At 33.3% G+C, this 24658-nt stretch overlaps 1 protein-coding gene across 1 annotated transcript in view; it reads left to right on the plus strand.

Annotated features, from left to right (window-relative positions):
- LOC147063621 (lysophosphatidylcholine acyltransferase-like) overlaps positions 1-24658 on the plus strand; it is a 129847-nt gene that overhangs the window by 49319 nt on the left and 55870 nt on the right. The window contains exon 2 of the mRNA XM_085959783.1: positions 6278-6423. Coding sequence (XP_085815909.1) covers positions 6278-6423 — 146 coding nt within the window. The remainder of the gene's footprint in view (positions 1-6277; positions 6424-24658) is intronic.

The raw sequence follows: 24658 nt of genomic DNA on the forward strand, positions 1-24658 counted from the left end.
AACTGTTTAAGTATGGTGATGTGACTACTACTACTCCTAACTAACTTGTACAATACTCGGTATTTCTCTTAAAACTAACTACCTACTATGTGCGCAGTGCGTGCGTGTTTCAATTACTAGACACGAGGTAATGATACGATATCGTAATAACAAGTGACCAAGTAGTGGATTGAAATTTCTCTAGAAAGTCTTTATTGGCGAGCAGTAATCTACCTGCAAAGTGCTGTGCTGATGACCCCCGCAGCTTTCCAAATCGCGGTGGAGTTGTGCAACTAATGATGAATCTACTTCCCTTTCTCACCACATTAAATCTAGGGATTGCAATACCGAATGAAAATACCAATACCGGTATTTCGGTATTTCCAATTGAATACCGGTATTAATACCGGTAATCGTGAAAATATAAAAAAACATATAAGCCAATAAATATAAATATAAAAAACTCTTTAAAATATTGCGGCTCTCGTGGTGCAGTTGGTAAGGCGCTCGCCTTCCACCCGAGAGTTCCTGGGTTCGATTCCCGGTCATGACAAAAAACATTTATGTGTTTTTATCAAAGCCTGGGTGTTTGTGATTGTTCAAAATTACTAACAACCACCTTGTACGAAAAAGCAAGGACATGGTTATTAATAATTCTAAGAAGAAAAAAAAATATTGTATAGCAAAAATATCTAAATAAGTACCTACATATTATGTAACTTTTAAAATATGTAATGGTAAGATATAGTAAAGATGCTGATGTTGACAAATACCAGGGAACTCAGAAATAATGGGAACTGAAATACACAACGGGTAATGCGATAGCAGGTAACCGACTCGAGTAAGGAAGAACCGGGTTAAACTTAAACACGTGTCTAGAATACGTTTTACGTCGAATACTTAAAACTGCTCTCGGTTTATGCATTTACGCTCATTTAATGTTGGTGTATTACACACATTATTGCACGTGCATAATGCGTGTTTCTTTTTCGTAGGACACTCACACATTCAAAAGCCTGCTTGACCATGCGGCGTATTGAATATAGCCTATCGGTATTCTATTTATTATCTGTTCTGTGACAAATACCTATATAGTATATTGTTGAACTATTGACACTTTCTTCTTCAAATGATCTATCAATAAATTTATTTTATGAAGTGTTCTTGGACGTGTATGTGCCCCACTGGTAATTCTATCTAATGTTTTCTAATAATGTAAAATCAAACACAACATTGCTCACTTTTTGTTAAAAATATATATATTTCTCTAGTATATCAATATATAAGCTTTTAATTAATTAATACATTTTATATACACTTTCAATACCGAATATGTCGGTATTGTCTGATGTACAAAACCGGTATTTCGGTATCGAAAAATACTGGGATACCGGTTTTTAAATACCGGTCCAATTGCAATCCCTGATTAAATCCATGGTAAACTGTTGCCAATCTTACGGTACAGTATAATATTATCGTGTCACGCTGTAGACATCTGAAAGTTTCAATGGATTAAGTTTTTTACTAACTTTATAATATAAGGCAGTGCATGCCTGAAGAAAACAGAGATTAATTAAACTGCCTCGTGATGGTGTTAATGAAAATTAGTTTTTTGCTAAAATAAATAATCTTAGTTTTCAAATTATATACCTACCTTTTATTGTCTTTATATAGCTTCCAATATCTAAATATTATGATAGTGGCTAAGGGTAGAGTTGGGCTTTTAAGATCCGACATAAATAGTGCACATTAAACTTTGTTAGTCATACGTATTCGTTTTCATTGAACTAAATCTACAATGTACAGATGGTGGCGGTTAGTTTTTAAAAATTAATTAAACCCTGCTTAAACTAAACCATAAAAGTATTGGTATACTTTGGACGATACGACAAAATTGCGCACAGTTTTTCATTCATACTTTTTTTGTTTTCGTTGGATTAAGAATACATAATATTACACATATTGTTGCATGATTTCTTTTAAATTCCTGCTAAACCAAACTATAATAGATAAAAAATATTATTCTATCTATAAAATATCCAAAGTCATCCAGTATTTAATTGCATAATTTTAGATATTTTATAGATAGACAAGTATGTTTTGACTATTATTTATTATGGCTTGGTTTCGCAGGGTTTAATTGAATTTAAAAAACGAACCAACACTGTGTAAATAAATTGTAGTATTATTTCAATGAAAACAAATACGTATGACTGACAAAGTTTAGTGTACACTATTTATGGGTGATCTTAACAGCCTACCTCCACCCTTCGCCACTGATATATGAGTAGAGTAGAGTCATAACTTACATATTTCAATTTTCTCATTTTTTTAGTTAATAATGCCAAGTGATTCTAAATGCATCAATATATATATATAAATTAATTATGTAAAAACTTTCTCAAAAATCACTCTTTGGTAAATTATATTCTGGCCCAAGGTAACCTAACCTAACCAACCAGGAATCTGTATTTTTTCTCACACTGTCTTGGAGAATTTTACACCTTAAGAAGGAGATAATATAATGAGACCCGTATATACTTTAAAAAAAATCAAATCGATAATGTCAGTGATTAATATTCATGATATTTCATTATCATTTTTTTATTGCGATAAATTTAATAGTGCTCTAGTTTTTTTTGCGATTTATTCTAAACTTGACTTTTAGAGAATGTGAATTGTGACTCTAGGAGACTCATATAATACAAATACATACATACTAGTTATAACATTGAAGTACATACTGCCTGTATGTATGTTTCCCGTCTGTTCGGTTATAAGAATAACTGACTTAATTTCACGAATTTCGGCCCAGTTTTATTGCATACAATACGTCTTAAAATTAAGAATTTTATTCACATTTTGTCGGCGACTGCTGTCATTGCAAGCTATGTTTTTTTTTCTCTCAAGAATTCTCACTATGTTTTTCATTTACTTAATATTACCTAACTTCTATTAACACATTTCGAGGAATTTGGTCTTGGAATATTCTTTGCTCATGATTTTTCGTCAGAACAATTCTTTCTTCAACAATTCTTTGCGACAATTCAACGTCTAAAAATATATATTAATATCGTCGATGTTTGTAAAAATGCTATTTTACAGGAGTTAAATTTTGACATTTATTTGTTAATTAGGTACCTGTAGATGATTATAAATGTGTAACAAGTTTATAATAAAGGTTAGAAAGAATACTATCCTTATACTGCCCTTCCAAGGAAGAAGCAGTAACTCGCAAAATTTGTGAAATTAAGTTATGAATGCCATTCGTTAGGTAATTTTGAAAGCTATATATTCTGTTCAGTTTAAAATCAGAATTATCACTAAAATACCGTTTAAATCCTTGGTGAAAAAATGGACATCTACTAAAATAATACAAATTTCTTAGCTAAAAGCCAGTAATTGCACCTATTTATTGCAGTTACTGCTTGTTTATTATTACTTTATTTGTATTTTAACATCCTACTAATAAAAAAATTATCACCGTTTTCTATATTCACAGTACTAAAGTTGGAAAAAACCACATTATGTCATTTATCTCGAAAGTGTGTGAGAGTCAGTTACTGCCTTCTTCCTTAGAAGGGCAGTATAATAGGCATTATAATATAATATTTTAAAAGGCCTTATATGTCACATTCGCTTTTTATTCGTAATACTAAGTGGATATTCGCCCTTACGATTATCGCTTTTAAGTAGGTACTTTCCTGTGGAGATACAAATTCGCGCGTTTTTACACAACAAAGTTAGTGAGGTACATATTTTTTTTTCATAAAAATCTCGATTTCGCCAAAATGGTTGATTCGCCCTTTTTACAAAACACCGACGATATGTATGTATATGTTTATATTGTATACGCATGCAAGAAAAGTGAAAATTTTTCATCTTCCATTTGTTCATATTCTGTAATCGAGACAATTGTTGTATCGATGAGATAAGCAACGGTAGTGGTAGGTTACCTCACAACTCCACCAGTGCTATCACTGACCCTGCTATGACTAGCTATATCCGGGTACTTAAAAAACCCAATTTGTAGTTTAATGAAAACAAATAAGTATGACTGACAAAGTTTGGTTTGCACTATTTATGTCGGATCTCCACAGCCTACATCCACCCTTCGCCACTGATTTACTAATATAGTTATATAAAGCAACGGATTAAATATTTTATTTAAGTACCTCACTGCTTTATTAAATCTGTAAATTTGCTATTTTACTTTTTTCCCGCGCGAAAACAAAAACACGAAATGGCCGACGCTTTCTACGCATTTATGTATTGACGCAAAAAGTCATTTAATTGGAAAGCTATTATTTTATGGCCGTTTTAATGTGATTCAATAATATTATACCTAGTGCAGAACGAATATATAATCAATATTAAATCGATTTATACTCTATAGATAGACTGTAGATTACTGTAAATTATTATTAGTGCAGTGATTCGATTAAATACATAATGCTCAAATTCACGAACCGATCGTCGTCGCTATAAAATCACCCGATCTATTCATGCCAACCAAGCGTTACGATCGTAAGTAGTGATTTTTAGGAAAAGTTCGTTTTCCTGTCCTGTTCTAACCATTACCTATTTCATTATTTTCGTCTCCTTTATACTCATATTTCTTTTAGTGACTGAAGTCGTCAAGGAAATACGTTCTGCTCAAATTACATTGGCAGATTAAATCTGGGCCGATCGTCTGCCACGATTGCCAAAATATTGTATGGTTTTCCGGGATCGTGAGCGATTGTGAACAAATTGGAACAAATTCTGTTTCCATCTGTTACGATCCATTCATTAGCAAGCGAAGATTGCCGAAAACATACGAAAATATCCAAACACGCGCCCGCTAGGCTTGACAGCTGAGTTTTGACGTAAAATTGCGCGGGAAAACTGTTCAATGTAGCCACCAATCTAACGAAGAAATAGTTTTCGGTCGACCTATATTTTTAATATTAGCAACACTATGTTTATTCTAAACCAATCAAAAGCAAGGACCAACACGATCGAATCGTTGCGTGTAATTGCAAATAGCGTAAAGACGTTGGTCACGATGGTCGGCGTGGATCGTTGGATCTGGTTGGATCTGCGCGTCTGCCAATGTAATCGAGTCTTTATGAATTACGACGTTTTACAAAACTTTCATATATGGAGACAAAGCCTGAATAATATAATATGAAAGTGAAGCTTCAAAAAAGACTAATTTTTAAATTCGTTGCAACTGGTTTTGCATTGCAGATTCATTTGTGGCCAATCTAATTCTTCAATTCAATTTATATGCTAGGTGTGCACTGAAATACAACGCTTTTCATTTTATTTGTGTTCCTACTTAACGTATTATAATCATCATTTAGAATATTTAGAAAAACAATAATTTTAAAAAGACTAATTTTTAAATTAGCTGCAAGTGATTTTGCATTGCAGATTCATTTCTGGGCAATATCACACTCTTATACTGTAATATGTATATTTTAGGTGTGCACTGAGATAAAACGTCTTACATTTTGTGTACTAAACGTGTTATAAAATGAAGCATCATCATTTAGAATATTTGTAAGAACAATTGTAAGAAAATAGCATATGTACAATAAACACAACGAGAAAACAGGTCGCCATCTTTCAATGCGCCAACGCATAAAATATTAAGTTATCTATAGATATTAAATATTTTAATAAAAGTCAGATCAGTTGTATTGTATGTGAACTGCTATCGAATTTCGATCTTCTTCGGATTGAATTAATAAAAATACATTTATTTATTTACAACATTACACAATCAAATAATTCGGCTAACATAACAACAAGCTAATGATACAACAGTAATTATTAAAAATGCAATAAACGATATATCTAGAAAAAAACACAGTCAGCTGTCGGGGGTTTTATAGTAAATCAACAATGACTAGTAAATTAATGTAAGCCAAATACGATGTTTGTTAATTTAAAACTAGAACCAAGCCAAGTGAAAATATATATCATATTTCACAATAGATGAATAATTAAGTAAGTAAAATGAACATTAGCTTATAAAGTCGAAGCAAAGAAAGTATGATAATTGCGAATTCATGTGTAAACACCGACAAAGCTGGAGAAAATAAAATAATAATTGATAATCCACGTGTATATTTTTTTAAATTATTAATGTGTTTTTTCACTATATTACCCTTTTATGCAAATATATCTGAGTCGTAAGTTACTTGGCTAAAAAACTTAGGAACATAATATGCTCTAGTCTTCGTAAAAACTCTGGTTAATTTAATAACTTTAAATGGTTACAATATAGAATTTTCTTGTTTCTTTTCAGACGGCCATCTTCACAGTAGTATTGTTACCATTTCGAGTGATGGTGATATGCTGGCTTCTTGTGACCGCATGGATGCTAGCGTGCGTCGGCCTCTACGGTCTCACAGAGCAGGACCTCAGAAGTAAACCTATGACAGGGTGGCGGAGGTATGTAAACCCATACGAAATTATAACACTTACCCACCCAGCATTAATGTATTGGTGTACATTGATTCGCTGATAACTTGATGCAATGTAATTTTAAATGATTCTGTGGTGTTCGGGTAAAATTGCACAATGCTACCTCAATGAAAAACTACCCCTCGTGTCGTATAAAGGTCGAAAATTAAGAATTTGCTGGAACCTACTTTTCAATAGACTTTTCTAAGAAAAATGTTTATATGTAACTACTGTAATTTTCATAAAAGTAAAATTGCTTGAATCCTTTGGATTCGGTTACTTTGACAAATAAATTTTCTTTCGAATTTGGACAACCAGCATTCAGAGAATCAGTAGGCAAAGCATGTTCCATGCTTAATAATTTTAGCCATCAGGGTTTAAGTAACCATCATCTGAGGGCCCAGAGGGGCGGAGCCCCCCCACGAGGTGCAAAGCGCCGAGTTGTTTCTCTTCTTTAATTATTATAAAAACAATAGATATCAAAATACTAAATTAAAAAGTATTTTTTGATTAATTTTCGACTTTCGTAATTTTACCCAAACACTATAGAATTAGTCCGTCTTAAATGCATTGTTTATTATAATCAATGTCTGACAAGGTCAATCTTTAAATCCTATATCTAAATTTTAAAAGTACCTCAGTAGACTTGACAATTATAGATACCTACCTAGGTATCTATATATTTTTAATATAAATCCATTTACGTATTTTGAGGCGACCAATTTTTTATAATAAATATAATCAATTTAATATTTCATGTACATTTGTTTATTTCAGGAATTTGCATGCAATCGTGTAATCTGTAATGTATATATTACAATATTTTTATTTATTACATGCATGGTTCACGGGTGGTGGTTGGTAAATCGACGTAGAAAAGTTTACTACTGCACTAAACTAATAAGAGACGGTGGTTGTTAAAAGTATTTAGTCAAAAATTATAATTGGAATTATTACAATTTTTAAAAATGTAGACAATAGATAAATGTAGAAAAAAACACTAACATTTTTTCCAATCATAAAGATGTATAGGTAAATAAATATACTGTATAGACCGTGAAGTGATCGCGTGGAAACAGTGACGTAATTCCGAATGGCTCACGCCATGCGTCTGCTCGAGTAAATGTACCTTTTCGCGCTGTCGCATTTCGCTACAATGTGTAGACGGCCGCGTTACTTCGTTGTCGTGATATTGACTTCACACGAGGTTTTGACCTATCCTAATGTCTTTTTGAATATTGGAACTAGTGAGTGAGCCGTAAGAGAACTTGAAATTAACAACGTAATCTTAAAAGTGCGGCCACACCGGCAACAAGTCGCGCGACAACTCGTTAAATTTTACGATAATTATCATAATTGCTTAAGAAATTTTACGATAATTATCATGCTTATCGTAAAATTTAACGAGTTGTCGCGCGACTTGTTTTCGGTGTGGACCCGGCATAACACACACGCGATGTTTATACATAACAATGCTTGGACTCACTATTTCTTTTCTGTTTTTGGCAGTATTTTGATTTCCTGATTGAAGTACCTTTTCTCGATGAAGTAATTATATGTGTGAAATGAATAGGATATTTTAAATTTGACTCGTCCTATATCTCCTTTGCAATTTTATATTCTTTTGGTGCCGTCTTCTATCTAAAGTTGGCGGCCAAATTGCAATATATTTCCCTATCCCGGGCCATTCGTATCGGATCTCGGACTACTTAGGCGTAAGCTACTTACGGAGGTTGTGTAGCCAAAAAAAAGAACCTACTTCCGCCCTCTACCCTTCCCTGCATTATGATGGGAACTTCTAATTACGGAAAATATGCAGCCTTTCTTCGCTTGAATAGTAGCTGTGAGTTCTGTTTGGCTTATTGACAAGGCTTAAAACTACATCATTAATTCGAACATATCATTTAACATCGAAAATGAGTTAATTGTGATAAATATATCACATTTATCACTTTACGCATTCCGGTGGTTAATTATGCAAAAAAGTTAACCGTCTGAACTGTCAGAAGGTGATATCTTTTAACTGCGCCTATGTTGGGCGTGCTAACGTGAGAACAAGATTTCGACGTTCGGGATCCAAAACCATATGAGATGGACATGACTAATAAAATTGTAGGTTATGTTGATATGTCTGACATGTCAATACAAAATTCGTATTTTTGGCGCATTACCCATTAGATGGCGCTATCCGCTTGGGTTCAGCCGCACAAACATATCCAAATTTGACCAACATGTCTACCAAGAATTAAAGATAGCCGCCGCTTACCGTTTAATCGCGTTTAGTGTAAAGAATTCCTAACGTGCTAATTTTGACCAATGATAATAACGGAAACGTGCTAAAGTGATAACTTTTAAGAATAGCACAGGCGTACACCGATGCATATACATACATATTATACGTTCCGACTCGTGTCCCTTTTTCTTTCGCACACAGAATTATTACGGACTCATAATACCGATTGTTTGGTTGACTGCCTCATTTGTCCAATCGTGCTTCGTTTATTATAACAATTTCAACGTCGGAACAACAACTAGAAAGCTGAAATTTCATTTTACTATTATCGATTAATGATTTTTCAAACTTGCTCGCTTTGGTCATATTACTCATATTCAACGTTTCGCGCGCACGCGCAATAGCTGGCTAAGATTTTTGTATGCACACCCAAAAGCCTTCTAAATATCGAGCACATAAATATCTTCTTGTACTGGCTAATTCTTTGTTTTAATATCGGCGTGGATACGGTGTTTTTAAGATCCGCCGATTTATTATAATATGGCAAACATTCATCAAGAGGAAATGTTTAAATTTCAAATATGTAGTGTGTAGTATTTGATAAACCATTTCTTTTATTCAACGAATAATTCACTTGAGAATTTAACATTAAATATATTGAACATACATAACTTGAAAACACCTCAGATATATATACCCAATAGAAAAATCATATTTAAAAAAATACGATGCTCGACGGGATTTGGAGCTGTATAACCACATCCTGAAGCGGGCCCCACTACCTATCGCTAATGTTAAGATCAGTGTGACGCTCGATAATAGCGTTTTACAAATTCTATATGTGAATCATCAGTTAAGTATATCGTTCATACTAAATTGTATCGCACAACCACATATTTTCAATAATATATATGTATCATTAAAGTAAAATAGCGCCGCGGGCGATTTTTTTACTATTAGAGCTGATTATAAATGTCTGTCTTACTTAGCTGGTCGACCCGCCACGCTGGGACCCTTTTAAACCCGGGCACCTAGGCTAGAGCCTTGTCGGCCCGCCACCCCTTGTGGGGGCCATGCTGAAGAGCAGCGATTTTCGACTTATTCCTTTTGCTCTTTCACACAGTAAAAAAGTTAAATATTTTCACTTTACGACTTGCATACTGAAATGAAACTACCATTGTGTACGTATTTTTTCCTGATTTTAATAGGCCATCCATGGACTGAAACCGTATGCGGTTTCGAACCGTGTGCAATACTAAGCTTATCTTTTCTGGTTATGGAAATATATTTCCACAAAGTATATTATAAGCATTTGATCGTACCCGTTTATACTCGTACCATACAATTGCACTTACAAATTTAGTGAAAATATATTTTCATGAACGAAAATCATAAGTTTAGTATGGCACACGGATCTAAACCGCATACGGTTTCAGTCCATGGATGGCCTCTAAGTTATAATATGGTTCAATATCTGTTTCATTGTTGGAAATCACTGTACAAGTTGTGAAATAAGCCATCGTTTGACAGAATTTAAAAAATAATTATTGATATTGCGTAGGTATAATTATTAAGCATTGTGATTGATTAGCATTGCAAAATTAGCATTCATAGCCACACAATCAACTCTAGATCTAAAACATACATTTATAAAACGACACGCGATGTTGATCCAGTCACGAGATTGGTACTACCAGTGATGCCAACCGTACTATAATTATAGTACAATACTATATTTTTAATTCTGCGAAAAATGTAAAATACTATAATTTACGCCAAATATACCAAAATACTATAATTTTAAGGGATTCAAGACGAAAAATGTTGCTGTACTATATATTTTTCAGAAATACTATAATTTTTACGCCTTTGTACTATAATCAACATAGAAAAATATGGCAACACTGGGTACTACCCACGGGGCTTATAGGTGGGTATTTATGTTGCTAGCAATTGATACAGCAAGCCTTTTTAAAGGCTATTAATGTATGTATCTAATCGATTTCATTCTAAATTCAAATAATGGTTTCTACCTGCCTCCGTACAATAGTCATTAATAATACCGCCTTTGAAGTAATTTATCATGAGCAAGTCAAAAAAGAAATTTCGCTTTTTAATTTTTAGCACTGTTCAATGGCATCATTAATCTATTTTTATTTTTTTTGTAATTTGTGCAAAATATATCTAACAGAGAGTCATAAAAGTTATAAATACTAGTCGGGGTTTTAGTGTCAGATGGGTGTAACTACAAAAACACAGTTTTGAGATAAATGAGAAAACAGTTTATTTTTAAGTTTCAGCAGATACAACTTTGACAATATAATTATATTGACTTTTTTATGAGATATAAAATAATCTATATGGAGTTAACTACAGTTTACTATAATTAAGATGAAAATAAAGTTATATATAATGGGATAAAATTAAAGAATAAAATAAAATGGCACTCGTACATCCTACTGACATTTCACATAAATTTTATTTTTAAGTTTCAGCAGATACAACTTTGACAATATAATTATATTGACTTTTTATGATATATACAATAATCGATATGGAGTTAACAACACTTATGATGTGTTACATCGTTATGACACCAATTATTCTGAAAGAATTGTAGTTACCCTAAATGTCTAACCTTGTTGGTTTTAAAGATAGAGATACATCGTTCTGACATAATATAAAGCGGCAAAAACTGAATATAGTGGCAGATTTACATTAAAAACAGCAATTTTGTAGTTACACCCTTCAGACACTAAATCCCCGTAGTGTCAGTCTCTCTGCGATGTGTACTTAAATATTCGGTACAACCGTAACAGTTCTCAATTAACGTAAAAATGAAAATTGCATCAAGATATACACTTATTATACCTGAGCGTGCAATATTGTTACTGAATTGTGCCATTATTGGCGTGACGAATTTAATGCTTTTTACTTTCTAACCCATTATAAAATTTTGTACTTACTTATTGTTTTTTTGATAGATATGCCAAAATAGTGATTTATAATCTACTGTTCGGACCTGTAAATAATTACAAGATAAAAAGAACTTTTTATATAAAACGTTTTTAAATTTTCTGTTGAATCATATAAACTTGACTTGACTAGCTTAAACGATCAAAATAAATTGTACTTGATAGAAATAATACTGAAATGTCATTTTGACATGTCATATTGATTTCCATAGTAACGCACGTATATATTAATAATTTAGTTGCTAGGACCCCAGACCCCTAGCAACCAATAATGGTATCGAAATGACTTTTCATACAAAACAGAATTAACTGAAAATTAATTCAATTCTACTTAAAGATGGCTAAAAGTATTAAAAAATGTATTGGCATCGTGTTTTGATATATTCTAAAAGTTTCAAAAGTCTAGATTTGTACCGGACAAAGAACCACCGGACAAATAATAATACGAGCTAAGAAAAACGTTGTAATATAGTTAAGTTTGCTATGTAAATAGTGGCCCGTCTCATAAAATAAGCAACATGGCTCATAATAGCCTATTCACACTAACGTTGTATAGAAGCGCAACTCGCTGTCGCTGCTAAGTAGCGTTTTTCAGTCGCGTTTCTTTGACGCATGGTGGGACCCCGCCTAGGCAGTCCGTTAAAGAGAAGGAGGACCGACGGACATGGAGGAGGACAAGGAAAAATACACAAATTAATACAATTAAAGTCAAACATGGTTAGATAATGTAAAATGACTGCGCAGCACACGTTTATTTTAACATATTAATTGGTTTGATTTATATGGCGACAAATCGTTTAATTACTAGGTACTAAGCTCAGTATTACCACTGCGAAGGTCGTGCTGGAATGATTCTTGGAAATATAAACGTACTAACTAATAACTGAAGACAAGGCTATATGCAATGATATTTGATATAATAATATGTATATCACGTCGGTAAATGGCTATGTAATCTCGCTAATTAATCTCGTATTAGAAAAGTCAAACGCGTGATAAAACTCAATCTGTTGAGAGGCAACATACAGATGACAATATTAAATCAATATTATTATTATCCAACTTGTCATCCAAGAAAAGAACAACGGCAAACGTAGCAGAGTACAACGCTGCATTTAGCCCCATCGCACTTTTCCGGGTACCAGATGCTAAGTCAAATATCGCCCTGGTGGTGGCTGACCTCCGCTAGGAGATGGCATAGTAAGAAGAAGGTTCAGCTTACTATTTTAACGCCGCCGGAAGAATGTTCCCATCTTGCCGAAGTCTACTCTCGAAAGTTATTATAATATTTTCCACCTTGATTTGCCGCCCCTAAGCAACGTATGGCTTGCCTACCGCCACGGGGCGATAATAATATTATGCTGTTCTGATTCAGCTTGAAATTAACCCTAGCATACTATACAAGCGCTTTCAGTGACGATTAAGTAATTATTTTTGAAACTTACTATTTTCTATTCACGTGAACCTGCTGCTGACTTTTGACAATAGCATAAAATAAACAAATCTTTTTTCTCTTTTTATAACCGGTTTTACAATCATAGTTTTCCGTGATATTGACAATAAAAAAGTCGAAATCTCATTTGAATTATTAAAAAATGAAAACAACAATAAAACAGGAGTAAAAGTGACAAGTTCGTTGACTTAGAGGTTAATAAATAACCGGATTTTAGTATATTGTTATATTATATTTATAAACATCGAACAGCATAACCACATGACATGACTAATTATTATTGTACACAGTGATAAGAGTGTTATTTATTATTATCACACTTATCAGAGTATGTACATACAATGATAAATATTGTTTTATATTATCATGTGATAATGACATACATGTTAAATAAAACAAAGAATTTTTGCACATGATATCTAGTGGGTATTCATTATTATGGTTTTAAAAACAAAGTGCTTGTCTTAATTCTACTATATTTGCGTTATCTATGTAAACAGCTATTTTGATCTATAGCCAGCTTCAGAATGACCCTAAATGATTTTTTTTAAAAAACATGACAGAAAGAGATCTATTTTATGTAACTCAACAGTGGCGTAGTCTTAATTCCTTTATGTATTCTTAATTAATCTAAATGAAACTACGCCAGTGTACATTCGCTGCGTACATACCTCATGTGCAGACACTTGCATTCAAATGACGATAGTAAAAAAATAAAACATTTTGTTTAAATAGAAAAAGTCATTAAGATACGATTATACGATAAAACGTTCGGTATCCAAATCGCAGAGTATTGTAAAAACCATTATTTAACTTCATCGGAATTAGATAGAACACGTATAGCTTGGTGTCCAGAGCACATGGGCGCAAATCCCGGTTGTACGCAGATTCGAATTCTGCTGTTTGTCGTATTTTTTTCAGAAAGATTTTTTCTTCTGCTTATATTATATTTCTCAGAAGTGTTTTCAAATTATGCCTGCAAATCTCTCAGCGTCTTAGACTTTTACTACAGAACAGAATATTATAAATCGAATTCCGATGGCTATATTTACCAATACAGTAAATTTTGACGTATGGTTTTGTCCTACGAAAATGTACCACGCAGTATAGACGTGCAATAGTGTATGTAATACACCAATATTAAATAAGCGTCAATGCATAAACCGAAAGCAGTTGTCAGTATTCGACGTATGACCTATTAACACGTGTTTAAATTTATCCCGTATTCTTCCTTACTCGAGATCGGTTGCCTGCTTCTCCTTACCCGTTAGGTATTTCAGTTCCCATTATTTCTGGGTTCCCTAACCTTTAGGTACCTATCAATACCGCGGCTGTCTTCAAAGCTGGCGAAGGAGTAGCATTATTGAGGCGCAGAATTAGACTCATGTCGCTCAATGCGGCCATTAAGACCTGGCAGCGAAAGTGGGACGAATCGACCAAGGGCCGGCACACATATATGTTTTTTCCAGACATACAGTGGCGAATGGAGATAACCAAATATCTGACTCCAGACCATTACACCAGTCAATTTGTGACTGGTCATGGTGGATTCGCTGGCAAGCTCTTCGAGCTTGGACTTGCAAGCCGTCCGACATGTCCATGCGGAGGGGAAATACAGGATGCCAACCACATCCTATGGGAGTGTCTGAGTATGTGCTCCGAACGGGAGGAAATGCTCAGGTCGGTCCAACCAGCTGTTGGACCCATCGGCCCGTCCGACCTGGTTGCTACTAAGGCCAATTACTCGTATCTTGCTTTCAAAAAATTTGCGGCGTCTTACTACGGGCGTGAAGATCTCTTCACATAAATTTTTGCTGCCTGTATGATTAGCTTCGTTCTTTAATTTAAAAAACAAGTAGGTTCATTTTCTTTTTAGTAATTTCCATGTGCTTTTTCTCTCCCTGGCACTTTGCATTAGAGTAAACTCAGTAAACTCAGTCAGAGCTCACTGTGAGCGTAGCAATCTAAGTCTTGGGCATCTTCTCCCAGGACACTCCCAGGCCAATTCTTAGATGCTTCACATCACCAATTGACGGGTCCCGTGATACTCTCGATTAAGACCGAGGGTGGTACGGGCGGGTTTGGTGGAGGGACTTTAACTTCAATGTCCTCAAATATTCTAAGAGGTGTGTGCGTAATGTACTAACATCTCGACGCCAATTATTACGAAATTATATTATTATTATGTGTCACTATGAAGTTCAAATTGATTGACAGCGGGTACCTAACTGGTAACGCATTAAAAGAAAGTGAATTGGAAAGTCGATCCATGTAATAATAACCAACAACTAAATAAATATTGCATAACATGTTAACCGCTAAGTACCTTATGGTTTATTCGTTAAATAATATTTTAAGTTTAATTTAATATGATGGTTATTTTAACCTACAAAGCGTTTATCGTTTTTTTTTAATTTAATAACATTCTTTTATTTATACATACTTACATGTAGCAAAGGGTGTATGTATGCAAAGGAGATACGACATAAAAAGTATAGTTAGATAGGTACTAGATAGATACAGTCATACTCCTATTTATTTTCATTGAACTAAGCATACATATTGCAGATTGTATTGATTAGTTGTTTAAAATACAATTAAACCCTGCATTAAGGGCGGACGTGCTCAGCGTTGGTCAAAATGGAGCTTTTATTGTATATTCAAAGCATGATCCTGGAGATTCCTTAAACATTGTAGATAATCTATTTATATATTTTTGAAGCCTTATTATCCTTTATATTTATTTTAAACATTTGATGACTGCATAAAGTATTTTTATTACATAAAATAGTATTCTTTTAAACGTCTCGCTCTAATGTTTTAGAATATAGTCATATTTCAGTACATACCTACATGTGCAGTGGTGTTAAGATTTTTTACGTTTATTAATTTTTAAACGCATTTAAAAAACCATTAGTATAATTATGTCGACATTATTATAGTGTAATATTTAGGAATAAAAATTATATTGATAATCTCTGTGATCCCAAGTTGTCTTTGAGCATTCAAGTGTGATAAATATCGTACGAATAATGATTGCTTTATAATAATTATTGACCTAAGAATAAGGTAGTGTTTTTTTGAAATACGCCTTTTCTTTTGGCGTTTCCCAGTGGTTAAGCTACAACATACGGCCGTAGCCATAAATTGACAAACTATAATTGAAGTAGGGAGTAAAATTATGTTAACGTGCGTGTTTATGCGTGCGTATTAAACCATACATGATTTACATATTTTATAGATATTACGCATATTTCTTATCTGATTTTTTTAAAAGCCATCTGCAATTTGTATTGTTAGTTCAATGAATACACATTAAGTATGACTGAAGAAGAGTGTATTATTTTTGACACAGAACGTATCTCCATAGCTTACCTCTATTATTATGGCTTGATCTAGGCAGGGTATAATTAAATTTTAAAACTTAACAATCCCATCTGAAAATAATTGTATTTCTAGCTATTTTAATTAAAACAAATAATAATGACTGACAAACTGCAGTGTGCTCTATGTATGTCGAATCTTCGCAGCCTATCTTCACCCTTCGCCACTGATACTTACATATGTTTGGGTAGTTCTACACTTTTATTTACTTAAGCACGTAAATATCAAATGAAAATATGAAAAATTACGATTTTTTAAAACTGAAATAATGTGACGTCATTTTTAAACTGCGATCATTTTGAGAAGAGCAAAAGCACTACTAAAGCAATTTAAATGCGTTCAGTCGTGTATATCATGGTATTTATAATCTCTGGCACAAGTTAAATAAACAAATGAAGTGTTTCTATACAGAAATACTACTAAACATTTTATTAGTTTACTTTCATTATTAGTAAATTGCATGTAATGTAGCTTTATATAAAAAGAAAAAAAACAATAAGACATAGATATTACTTAGTCCTGTTATATAATCTAAAATGTTGACGATAATAATTTGCCATATATATTAATTTATTATGAACGTGAATAGCAACTTGCATCGATTTTGATAATTTCGTCACCTCAATACCACAAATAGATAACTAGATTTTCACTGTTTTTGAGATAGCTATTACATATGATTCTACATTTCCTTCTCCACAAAATGATAAAACTAGGTTAGTCAAAAGTTAATGGGAACTGTATTAATTTTGTATATGAAAATATTAGATAACTTTAAAACCATAAATGCTTTAAATAAATAAAATAATATAATATCTACAATATTTTTTCATACAATTGAACATTATTTAATTGTTCCCAATTAGGCAAGCACAGTTTTCCATTTTTATTTTAAATAATAATTTTAGTATAGATTTATGTTAATCCAGTTAAGGGGGGACATGCTCAGCGTAAGTCAAAATGGAGCTTTTGTTCTATTTTCAAAGCATGATCCTGGACATACCTTAAACGTTGTAGATGATTTATTTATATAATTTTGAAGCCTTATTATCCTTTATATTTATTTTAAACATTTGATGACTACATAAAGTATTTTTATTACATAAAATAGTATTCTTTTGAACATCTCGCTCTAATGTTTTAGAATATAGTCATAACACGCGCGTTACCATGATCTTACTCCCTACTTTAATTATAGTTTGTCAATTTATGGCTACGGCCGTATGTTGTAGCTTAACCACTGGGGAATGCCAAAAGGAATGGCGTATTTCAAAAAAACACTACCTTATTCTTAGGTCAATAATTATTGTAAAGCAATCATTATATACTATACTATATTATAAAATTACTCTCTATATTTTCAGAGAGATTTGCAAACAACCTTTTATAGAACTGTTTTTTTTATGTAGTTTATAACTGGCGGCCGTTTTATAAACTATGCATTTGTAAACTGCAAACCTGTGGCTACAATAATTATTGTGTTAAACTTAAACCCAGTTTGGAAATCGCTGGTCTACGGTGACCGCTCTATTCACGAGATTAGAAGTAAAAGTGTTTCTATGATTATAATTAATTAAGGTACGCATATTTTTTTACGTAAAATTAAGTTTCTATCAAATTAAGGTACGTTCACTGCCTACAGTGCCTATCATTCGTACTAATTACGCACGTTTCGTAGAAATGAAAGTGCCAGAGAGATTCGGTCATCACTCAGACCTTATGTTACAAGTCGAGAAAGAATTCATTAATTACTTACCTAAGTCAGTAATTTTGCAAAGAAGTGTTCATCTCACCGCGATTAATTTCAGGGGTGCCGCAAAATAATAGAAAAATGTAATAATACTAAGCTTGTCAATTCAATACGCTGATGCACAGTCACAATAATTGGTTCATATGCTTTGGTGACGTGTGTTTTTCAGGTATATACAACAAAGAAAGATTCAATTCAATTCAATTTATTTATTTTTTAACATATTGTGGACATTACAAATTATAAGTTTAAGACAACATGACATTTAGAAACAAAGAAATATAAAACAGTATTACATAAAAAAAGAGATTGATCAGTAGATAAATTAGATAGGTACAAGCAAGTACACCGGATGAGTTAAGCAGACCCTATTTTAAGAATTTATAAAACAACGTCCACCTGCACTCATTCTCACGTAGGTGGAATATATTAACACCCGAAGCAATTTCGTTAAACATAGTTATCGCCCTCCCAATTGGCATTACCAGTGGCAGGTTGGTTCTGCACAACAACTGATGGTCTCTATTTCTAAGATAGTTATTAGGGACACACAGGTCAATACTGCCCAGAATGGCAGAGTTCTCATTTATACCTCGTATAAGTCGAAAAAAATACGTAGCTAAATAAAGATTTCTTCTAAATTGCAGACTGCAATATGTAAGCATGCCTAAGAGAATGTCAGTTGGATAAAGCCACGGATAGTATCCATACAACCTCAAGTAAAGGAGTCTCAAGAATTTCTTTTATACCCTCTCCACCATAAGGCCATACTTCAACTGATGCGGTGCCCAAACAATAGACCCACTCTCAAGTCTGCTTCGAACTAAAGAATTAAATAAAAGTTTTAATACCGTAACATCTGAAAAGACCCGGGAAGTACGCATGACGAAGCCCAACATTTTAAGCGCCTTGTTACAAATGGTAACTATATGGCTAATAAATATCAGTTTACTCTCAAACGTAATGCCAAGATCCCTTACAGATGATATTCGTGACAGAACTCTGCCATGCATCGAGTATTGGAAAAAACAATACTTTTGAGGCTCTGGTAAACGATAAAAGATTGCATTTATCAATATTGAATTCTAGTTTGTTACGCCTGCCCCATTTTAATATATTATCTATTTCAAGTTGGAGCTGACGACAATCGTCCAAGGTGACAACTTCCAAAAAGAGTTTCAAGTCATCAGCGAACAACAAAAACATAGCATTTTTTCAAGATTTTTAGATTTTTAGCAAGATCGCAGCAATGATACCTCTCTGATGATGTTACGTTCTACCATTTTTACCATTGTTTTCTCTTGTGTTGCAAGAATATTTATTCAATCGCTGTACTGTTAGGTTTGGGTCTTGGCCGCCTCACGAATTTTATTGTTTTCGTAACCTTTTTTACGAGAAATGGATGTTAGCAATTTGACTCAACTTATTAGTATCATGCTCTGTATTCAAACAAACATTCAAAAACAGCGTGTGAATTTGGCCAGATCAGAGATTGGAACCCGAAACCCTCGGCTTGGGTCAACAACTTCGTCTATCTTGGACAACACATGTCAATTGACGGTGGTATGTATGACGAGATTGCTCGGAGAACCAAACTGGTATAGGATGCCTGAATAGTATCTTCAAAAGTGACTTCTCATTGTGTCTTAAGAGTTAAGTGTTCAACCAATGTGTGCTACCAACCCTCGCGTATATATGTGAAATATTGACTATTAATGTAATAGAAATTTAAAAAATATATATGAGTAGCGCAACGGGGCATCGAAAAGATCACAAAAAATACCAATAGATAAGGGAGCAGACAAGAGTACGTTATGTGTTAGACATCACTAAGCAGGGGAAATGGTAATGGGCTGGACATGTCGCTAGGTGAGTGGACAGCCGCTGGACAAATTCCGTCATATTCCTAGTGCTACCCAAGGGGCACTAACGTTCACAAGGGCACCCTAAAACCTACTGGATAGACGATGTCATAAGTTCAGTGGATGTACGTGGTAAGGACGAACTAGGGAACATGGGGAGGCCTTCATCCAGCAGTGGATCGACCCCGGCTGATAATGAAATAAATTATGCGCAGAGAATTATGTGTAATTAACAGTGGCAAAGGGTGGAGGTAGGCTGTTAAGATCTGACATAAATATTGCACACTAAACTTTGTCAGTCATAATAATTATTTGTTTTCATTGTTAGTTAGTTTTTAAAATTCAATTAAACCCTGCAAAAACCACGCCATAATAGATATTAGTCAAATTTAATAATACTTGTCTATCTATAAAAAATCTAAAATTATGCAATTAAATCATGCATAACTTCAAATATTTTATAGATAGAATAATATTTTTTATCTTTTATAGTTTGGTTTAGGCAGAGCTTAATGAATTTAAATAAATAAACCGACAATATGTGTAATAAGTATGTGTTCTTAATCCAACGAAAACAAATAAGTATGAATGAAAAGGCGTGCACAATTTTGTCGTATCGCCCAAAATATACCAAAACTATTGTGTTTTGGTGTAGGCAGGGTTTAATTGATTTTTAAAAACTAACCAATACCATAAGTAAATTGTAGTCTTAGTTCAATAAAAACAATACGTATGAGTCGTATGACTAACAAAGTGTAATGTGCACTATTTATGCCAGATCTTAACAGCCTACCTCCACCCTTCGCTACCGGTAATTAATATCTTTAGCTGGGGATATTAGCATAATTGACTAGTGTCAAAGTTCAGCGAATCTTGATTTAATTTGCGACGAATAGGTACATCTGCGAAGGTGGAAATTGTAGCTGTTGTACAATGCAATTATTATTATTCCTTACAACTCAATACTATGGAAGAGGAAATTAATGAGAGTTGTTATGTCTAGTTTGATCACAAAACGTGAAAATCTATGTGGTCAACTACTAGGCTCAATTATTGGTATTGTTTTTTGTTGCACCGCATTTTCTCCATTAGTGAAGTTTAAAAAAACCACTGACTTAAGTAGGTAATGGTGTTTAATGATTCGTCATATTTTTTTGTGACAATTTGTTTGATAATTAATCATACACGTAGTGAGATTTTTTTTTAAATAATCATCAATCAGCGGACACAATAATGGTTATTATAAGTTTCTACCTTGCTGTTTTGAAACGGATCGAATGAAATAAATTGATGCACGGAGAAAGTATCTAGAAATGAGAAGTCTTTGACGGACTGACAAATAATAATATTTGATTATATTAGCTACCTACCTGTTATATTATTTTGTAAGATAACATTGACCAATTACTTTTGCGGGTGAGCTTGTATATTACAATAAATTAATATAATGCAATATCTAGCTTATAATAAACACTCCCGAGTTGTACTAATCTTGTATAATAGGTAAGTTCGCAAAATATTCTATATATCACTATATTTATTGATATTTTATTAATAGTAATTCCATTATCTAGTGACGTTATTTATAATCCATTCTCAAGCAGGTGTAGAAGAATAGTTATATTATTATATTTGAACATACATATTTTGAAAAACACTTTCTGAGAGAACATATCGTCTCTGTTCTGGCAGAACACACTAACTGGAGAATACTAGTTTTGAGTAATTTGACTTTTAAGTTGTTAAAATGTTTGAAATGGTCTATCATGTGAGTTTATTAAGTAATCGTAAAAAGGATGACTTTAAAATAAAGACTGTTTATTTATTAAGAAGGTTTCCAGACGGTAAAGTTTGAAATAAGGAACATTTTGGTATAACTAACTCAATATGTCATTTTTTCGAATTGGTGTTTCTACCAGAACAGTGACGATATTATAACCAATAGAAAAAATCTTTTTTTGAAAAAAGTAAGCCACCCCGGCAGGGATCGAACTCTGCATCTCCCGGGTTTACGCCCCATCCGCGCATTACCTCTATGCTATGCAGTGACATACTAATTGCGACAAATTTTAACTAGTGGTTAATTTTAATGCCCACTCATCAACGCTTTTCCAAACCAAGCTACTTTGGCATTCGATTTTTGTTTATTAAATCAAAGTAGATACCTATTACTTCGATTATTAACCGACGTCGTGGATTTCTCCAATATTTTTATGATGTAACTTACTTGAACTTGCTAATAATTTATAATTAACTATTTTTTTATTCAACGAATAATTCACAAGATTTAAGAATGTATCATTCTAATTATAACGTATAACTAACGTCGGTTAATAATCGAAATAATAAGTATCTACTTTGATTTAATAAACAAAAATCGATTGCCAAAGTAGCTTGATTTGGAAGAGCGGTGATGAGTGGGTATTAAAATTATCCAATAGTTAAAATTTGTAGCAATTAGTATGTCACTGCGTAGCATAGAGGTAATGCGCGGATGGGGCGTAAACCCGGGAGATGCAGGGTTCGATTCCCTGCCGGGGTGGCTTACTTTTTTCAAATTTTTTTTTTTCTATTGGTTATAATATATTCTCTCAGAAAGTGTTTTTCAAAATTATGTATGTTCAATAATTAGAATGATACATTCTTAAATCTTGTGAATTATTCGTTGAATAAAAGAAATAGTTAATTATATATTATATTTGAGACTTTCGCGGTTTTATTGTTTAGATTTTTGGATGGACAATGTCGAGTTTATGTATGTGGAGGCCCGATGCACGAATTGATTATTATTGAAGATGACTGTGATAAGAACTAATAAATACGTAAATCATACAATTGCATCATAATCAGGTACAAAATTTAGTCTTCATTTAAATATCGTAATATGTTACATTGTTAATTTATTGTTAAGATAAAATGTGTACGTACACGATGCCAATATGTTGATTTTAAAGAAAATTGGTTTAATATTATTAATACTATAGGTTTTTTTAGAAATTTTAAGTTGGTTGCTGTGTCAAAAAACCATAGATTTAACGGCATATGACATGCGTATTTTGGAAGCTAGTTGCCTATTCAAAAATGCTAGATCTGGCAAGAAAAATCGCATCGCTATATTCCTGTAGATCAGTGCTCCGCAACCGGTGTGCCGCGGCATACTGTTGTGCCGCCAGACGACGCTAGGTGTGCCGCGGTGCAATAGCCAAATTTTCACACATGGCTGGTAATATATTTGAGCACCTGCATGAACTTAATAAAACAATGCAAGGTCAGAATGAAAATATATTGACGTGCTCTGATAAATTAGATGAAGTCAAAAATAAAATGGAATTGGCAGAAGGAGTTAAGATAAGTATCTCTACAAATGTTCCAAAGGAACTACCAGACCACCATTGAAAACAAGCAATTAATCCGTCTCAAAAACATTTAACTTTGCTGCAAAAGAAATTTCATCAGTACTTTCATACAATAAATGCGACAGGATACGAAACCCTTTTCCAACCAATGCCGAAAATTCTATAGAAACGCTTTTCCTATAAATTCGAGAGGAATTTGTTGAATTGATAAACGACGGGACGCTAAAACTGAAGTTTGCCGATGTTCCTTTGGCTATTTTCTGGATTTCGGTTAATAAAAAATATCCTCGGATTTCCGACAAGGCTATCGCAGTTCAGCTCCCATTTTCGAGTCAAAAAATTGGCCTGCGGCGATATTTTACTACTCTAGTAAGTATTAATATTTCAAAACATGTGATTGTAGGACACAATTTATTATAATTGTATCAATACCTCGAACACTATTTGAAAGTATCACACTGTCTTTAACCTTAGCGATAGGTAGGGGGGCCCGCCAAAGATCTTGGGCTGGGGTCCCCTTTAGGATGTGGAGTCCATGTTTTGGTGTATACATTGTTTTACGTGTGGTGTGCCGCAGAATTCTGGGAAGACCTTTGGTGTGCCATGCGTTGGAAAAGGTTGCGGAGCACTGCTGTAGATATATCAATGCTTAAATCCTTCAATATTGAAAACTAATGCCTATAAGCTGCGACTTTAAATATGTTTTTAATTATTTTCCTTTCTAAAAAAGCTATTGGATTGAGCGAATGGCGTACACTCAATAATTTAAATATAAATATAGGCTTAATATAAAACATTCACTTTACTGAAACCGAAAAATATTGAGAAAGTTGTCTTTTAATTAGGTACTAGCGATGTAAAAAAAATTGCGGCCCATTCATAATACATCTTCAGGATGCCTTTACAAAAATCATATTTTAATGATTATTTGACCAGTTTTATCAATGACTGTGTTGATTTTCTCATTTCGGCGCCCCCACCCAATCGGCGCCGCCGGCTTTATTTGCGCCCACTATAATATCTCAACTTGGCGTATACAAGCGTTAGCCTCCTATGCCCACCAGTGGCACGGGAGATGATATTGCATAGCACGCCTTTGAAGAAAAAAAATACCAATAATAATAATAAATGACAGATCGCATTGTATAAAAAATAGCAGGCAAATGCTCTTTAAGAATGAGCATTACGTTTAATTTAAATATATCATTGC

Source organism: Rhyacophila brunnea, unplaced genomic scaffold (assembly GCF_057557595.1).
Source record: "Rhyacophila brunnea isolate RB1 unplaced genomic scaffold, BYU_Rbru_1.0 scaffold_9, whole genome shotgun sequence".
Lineage (NCBI taxonomy): Eukaryota > Metazoa > Arthropoda > Insecta > Trichoptera > Rhyacophilidae > Rhyacophila > Rhyacophila brunnea.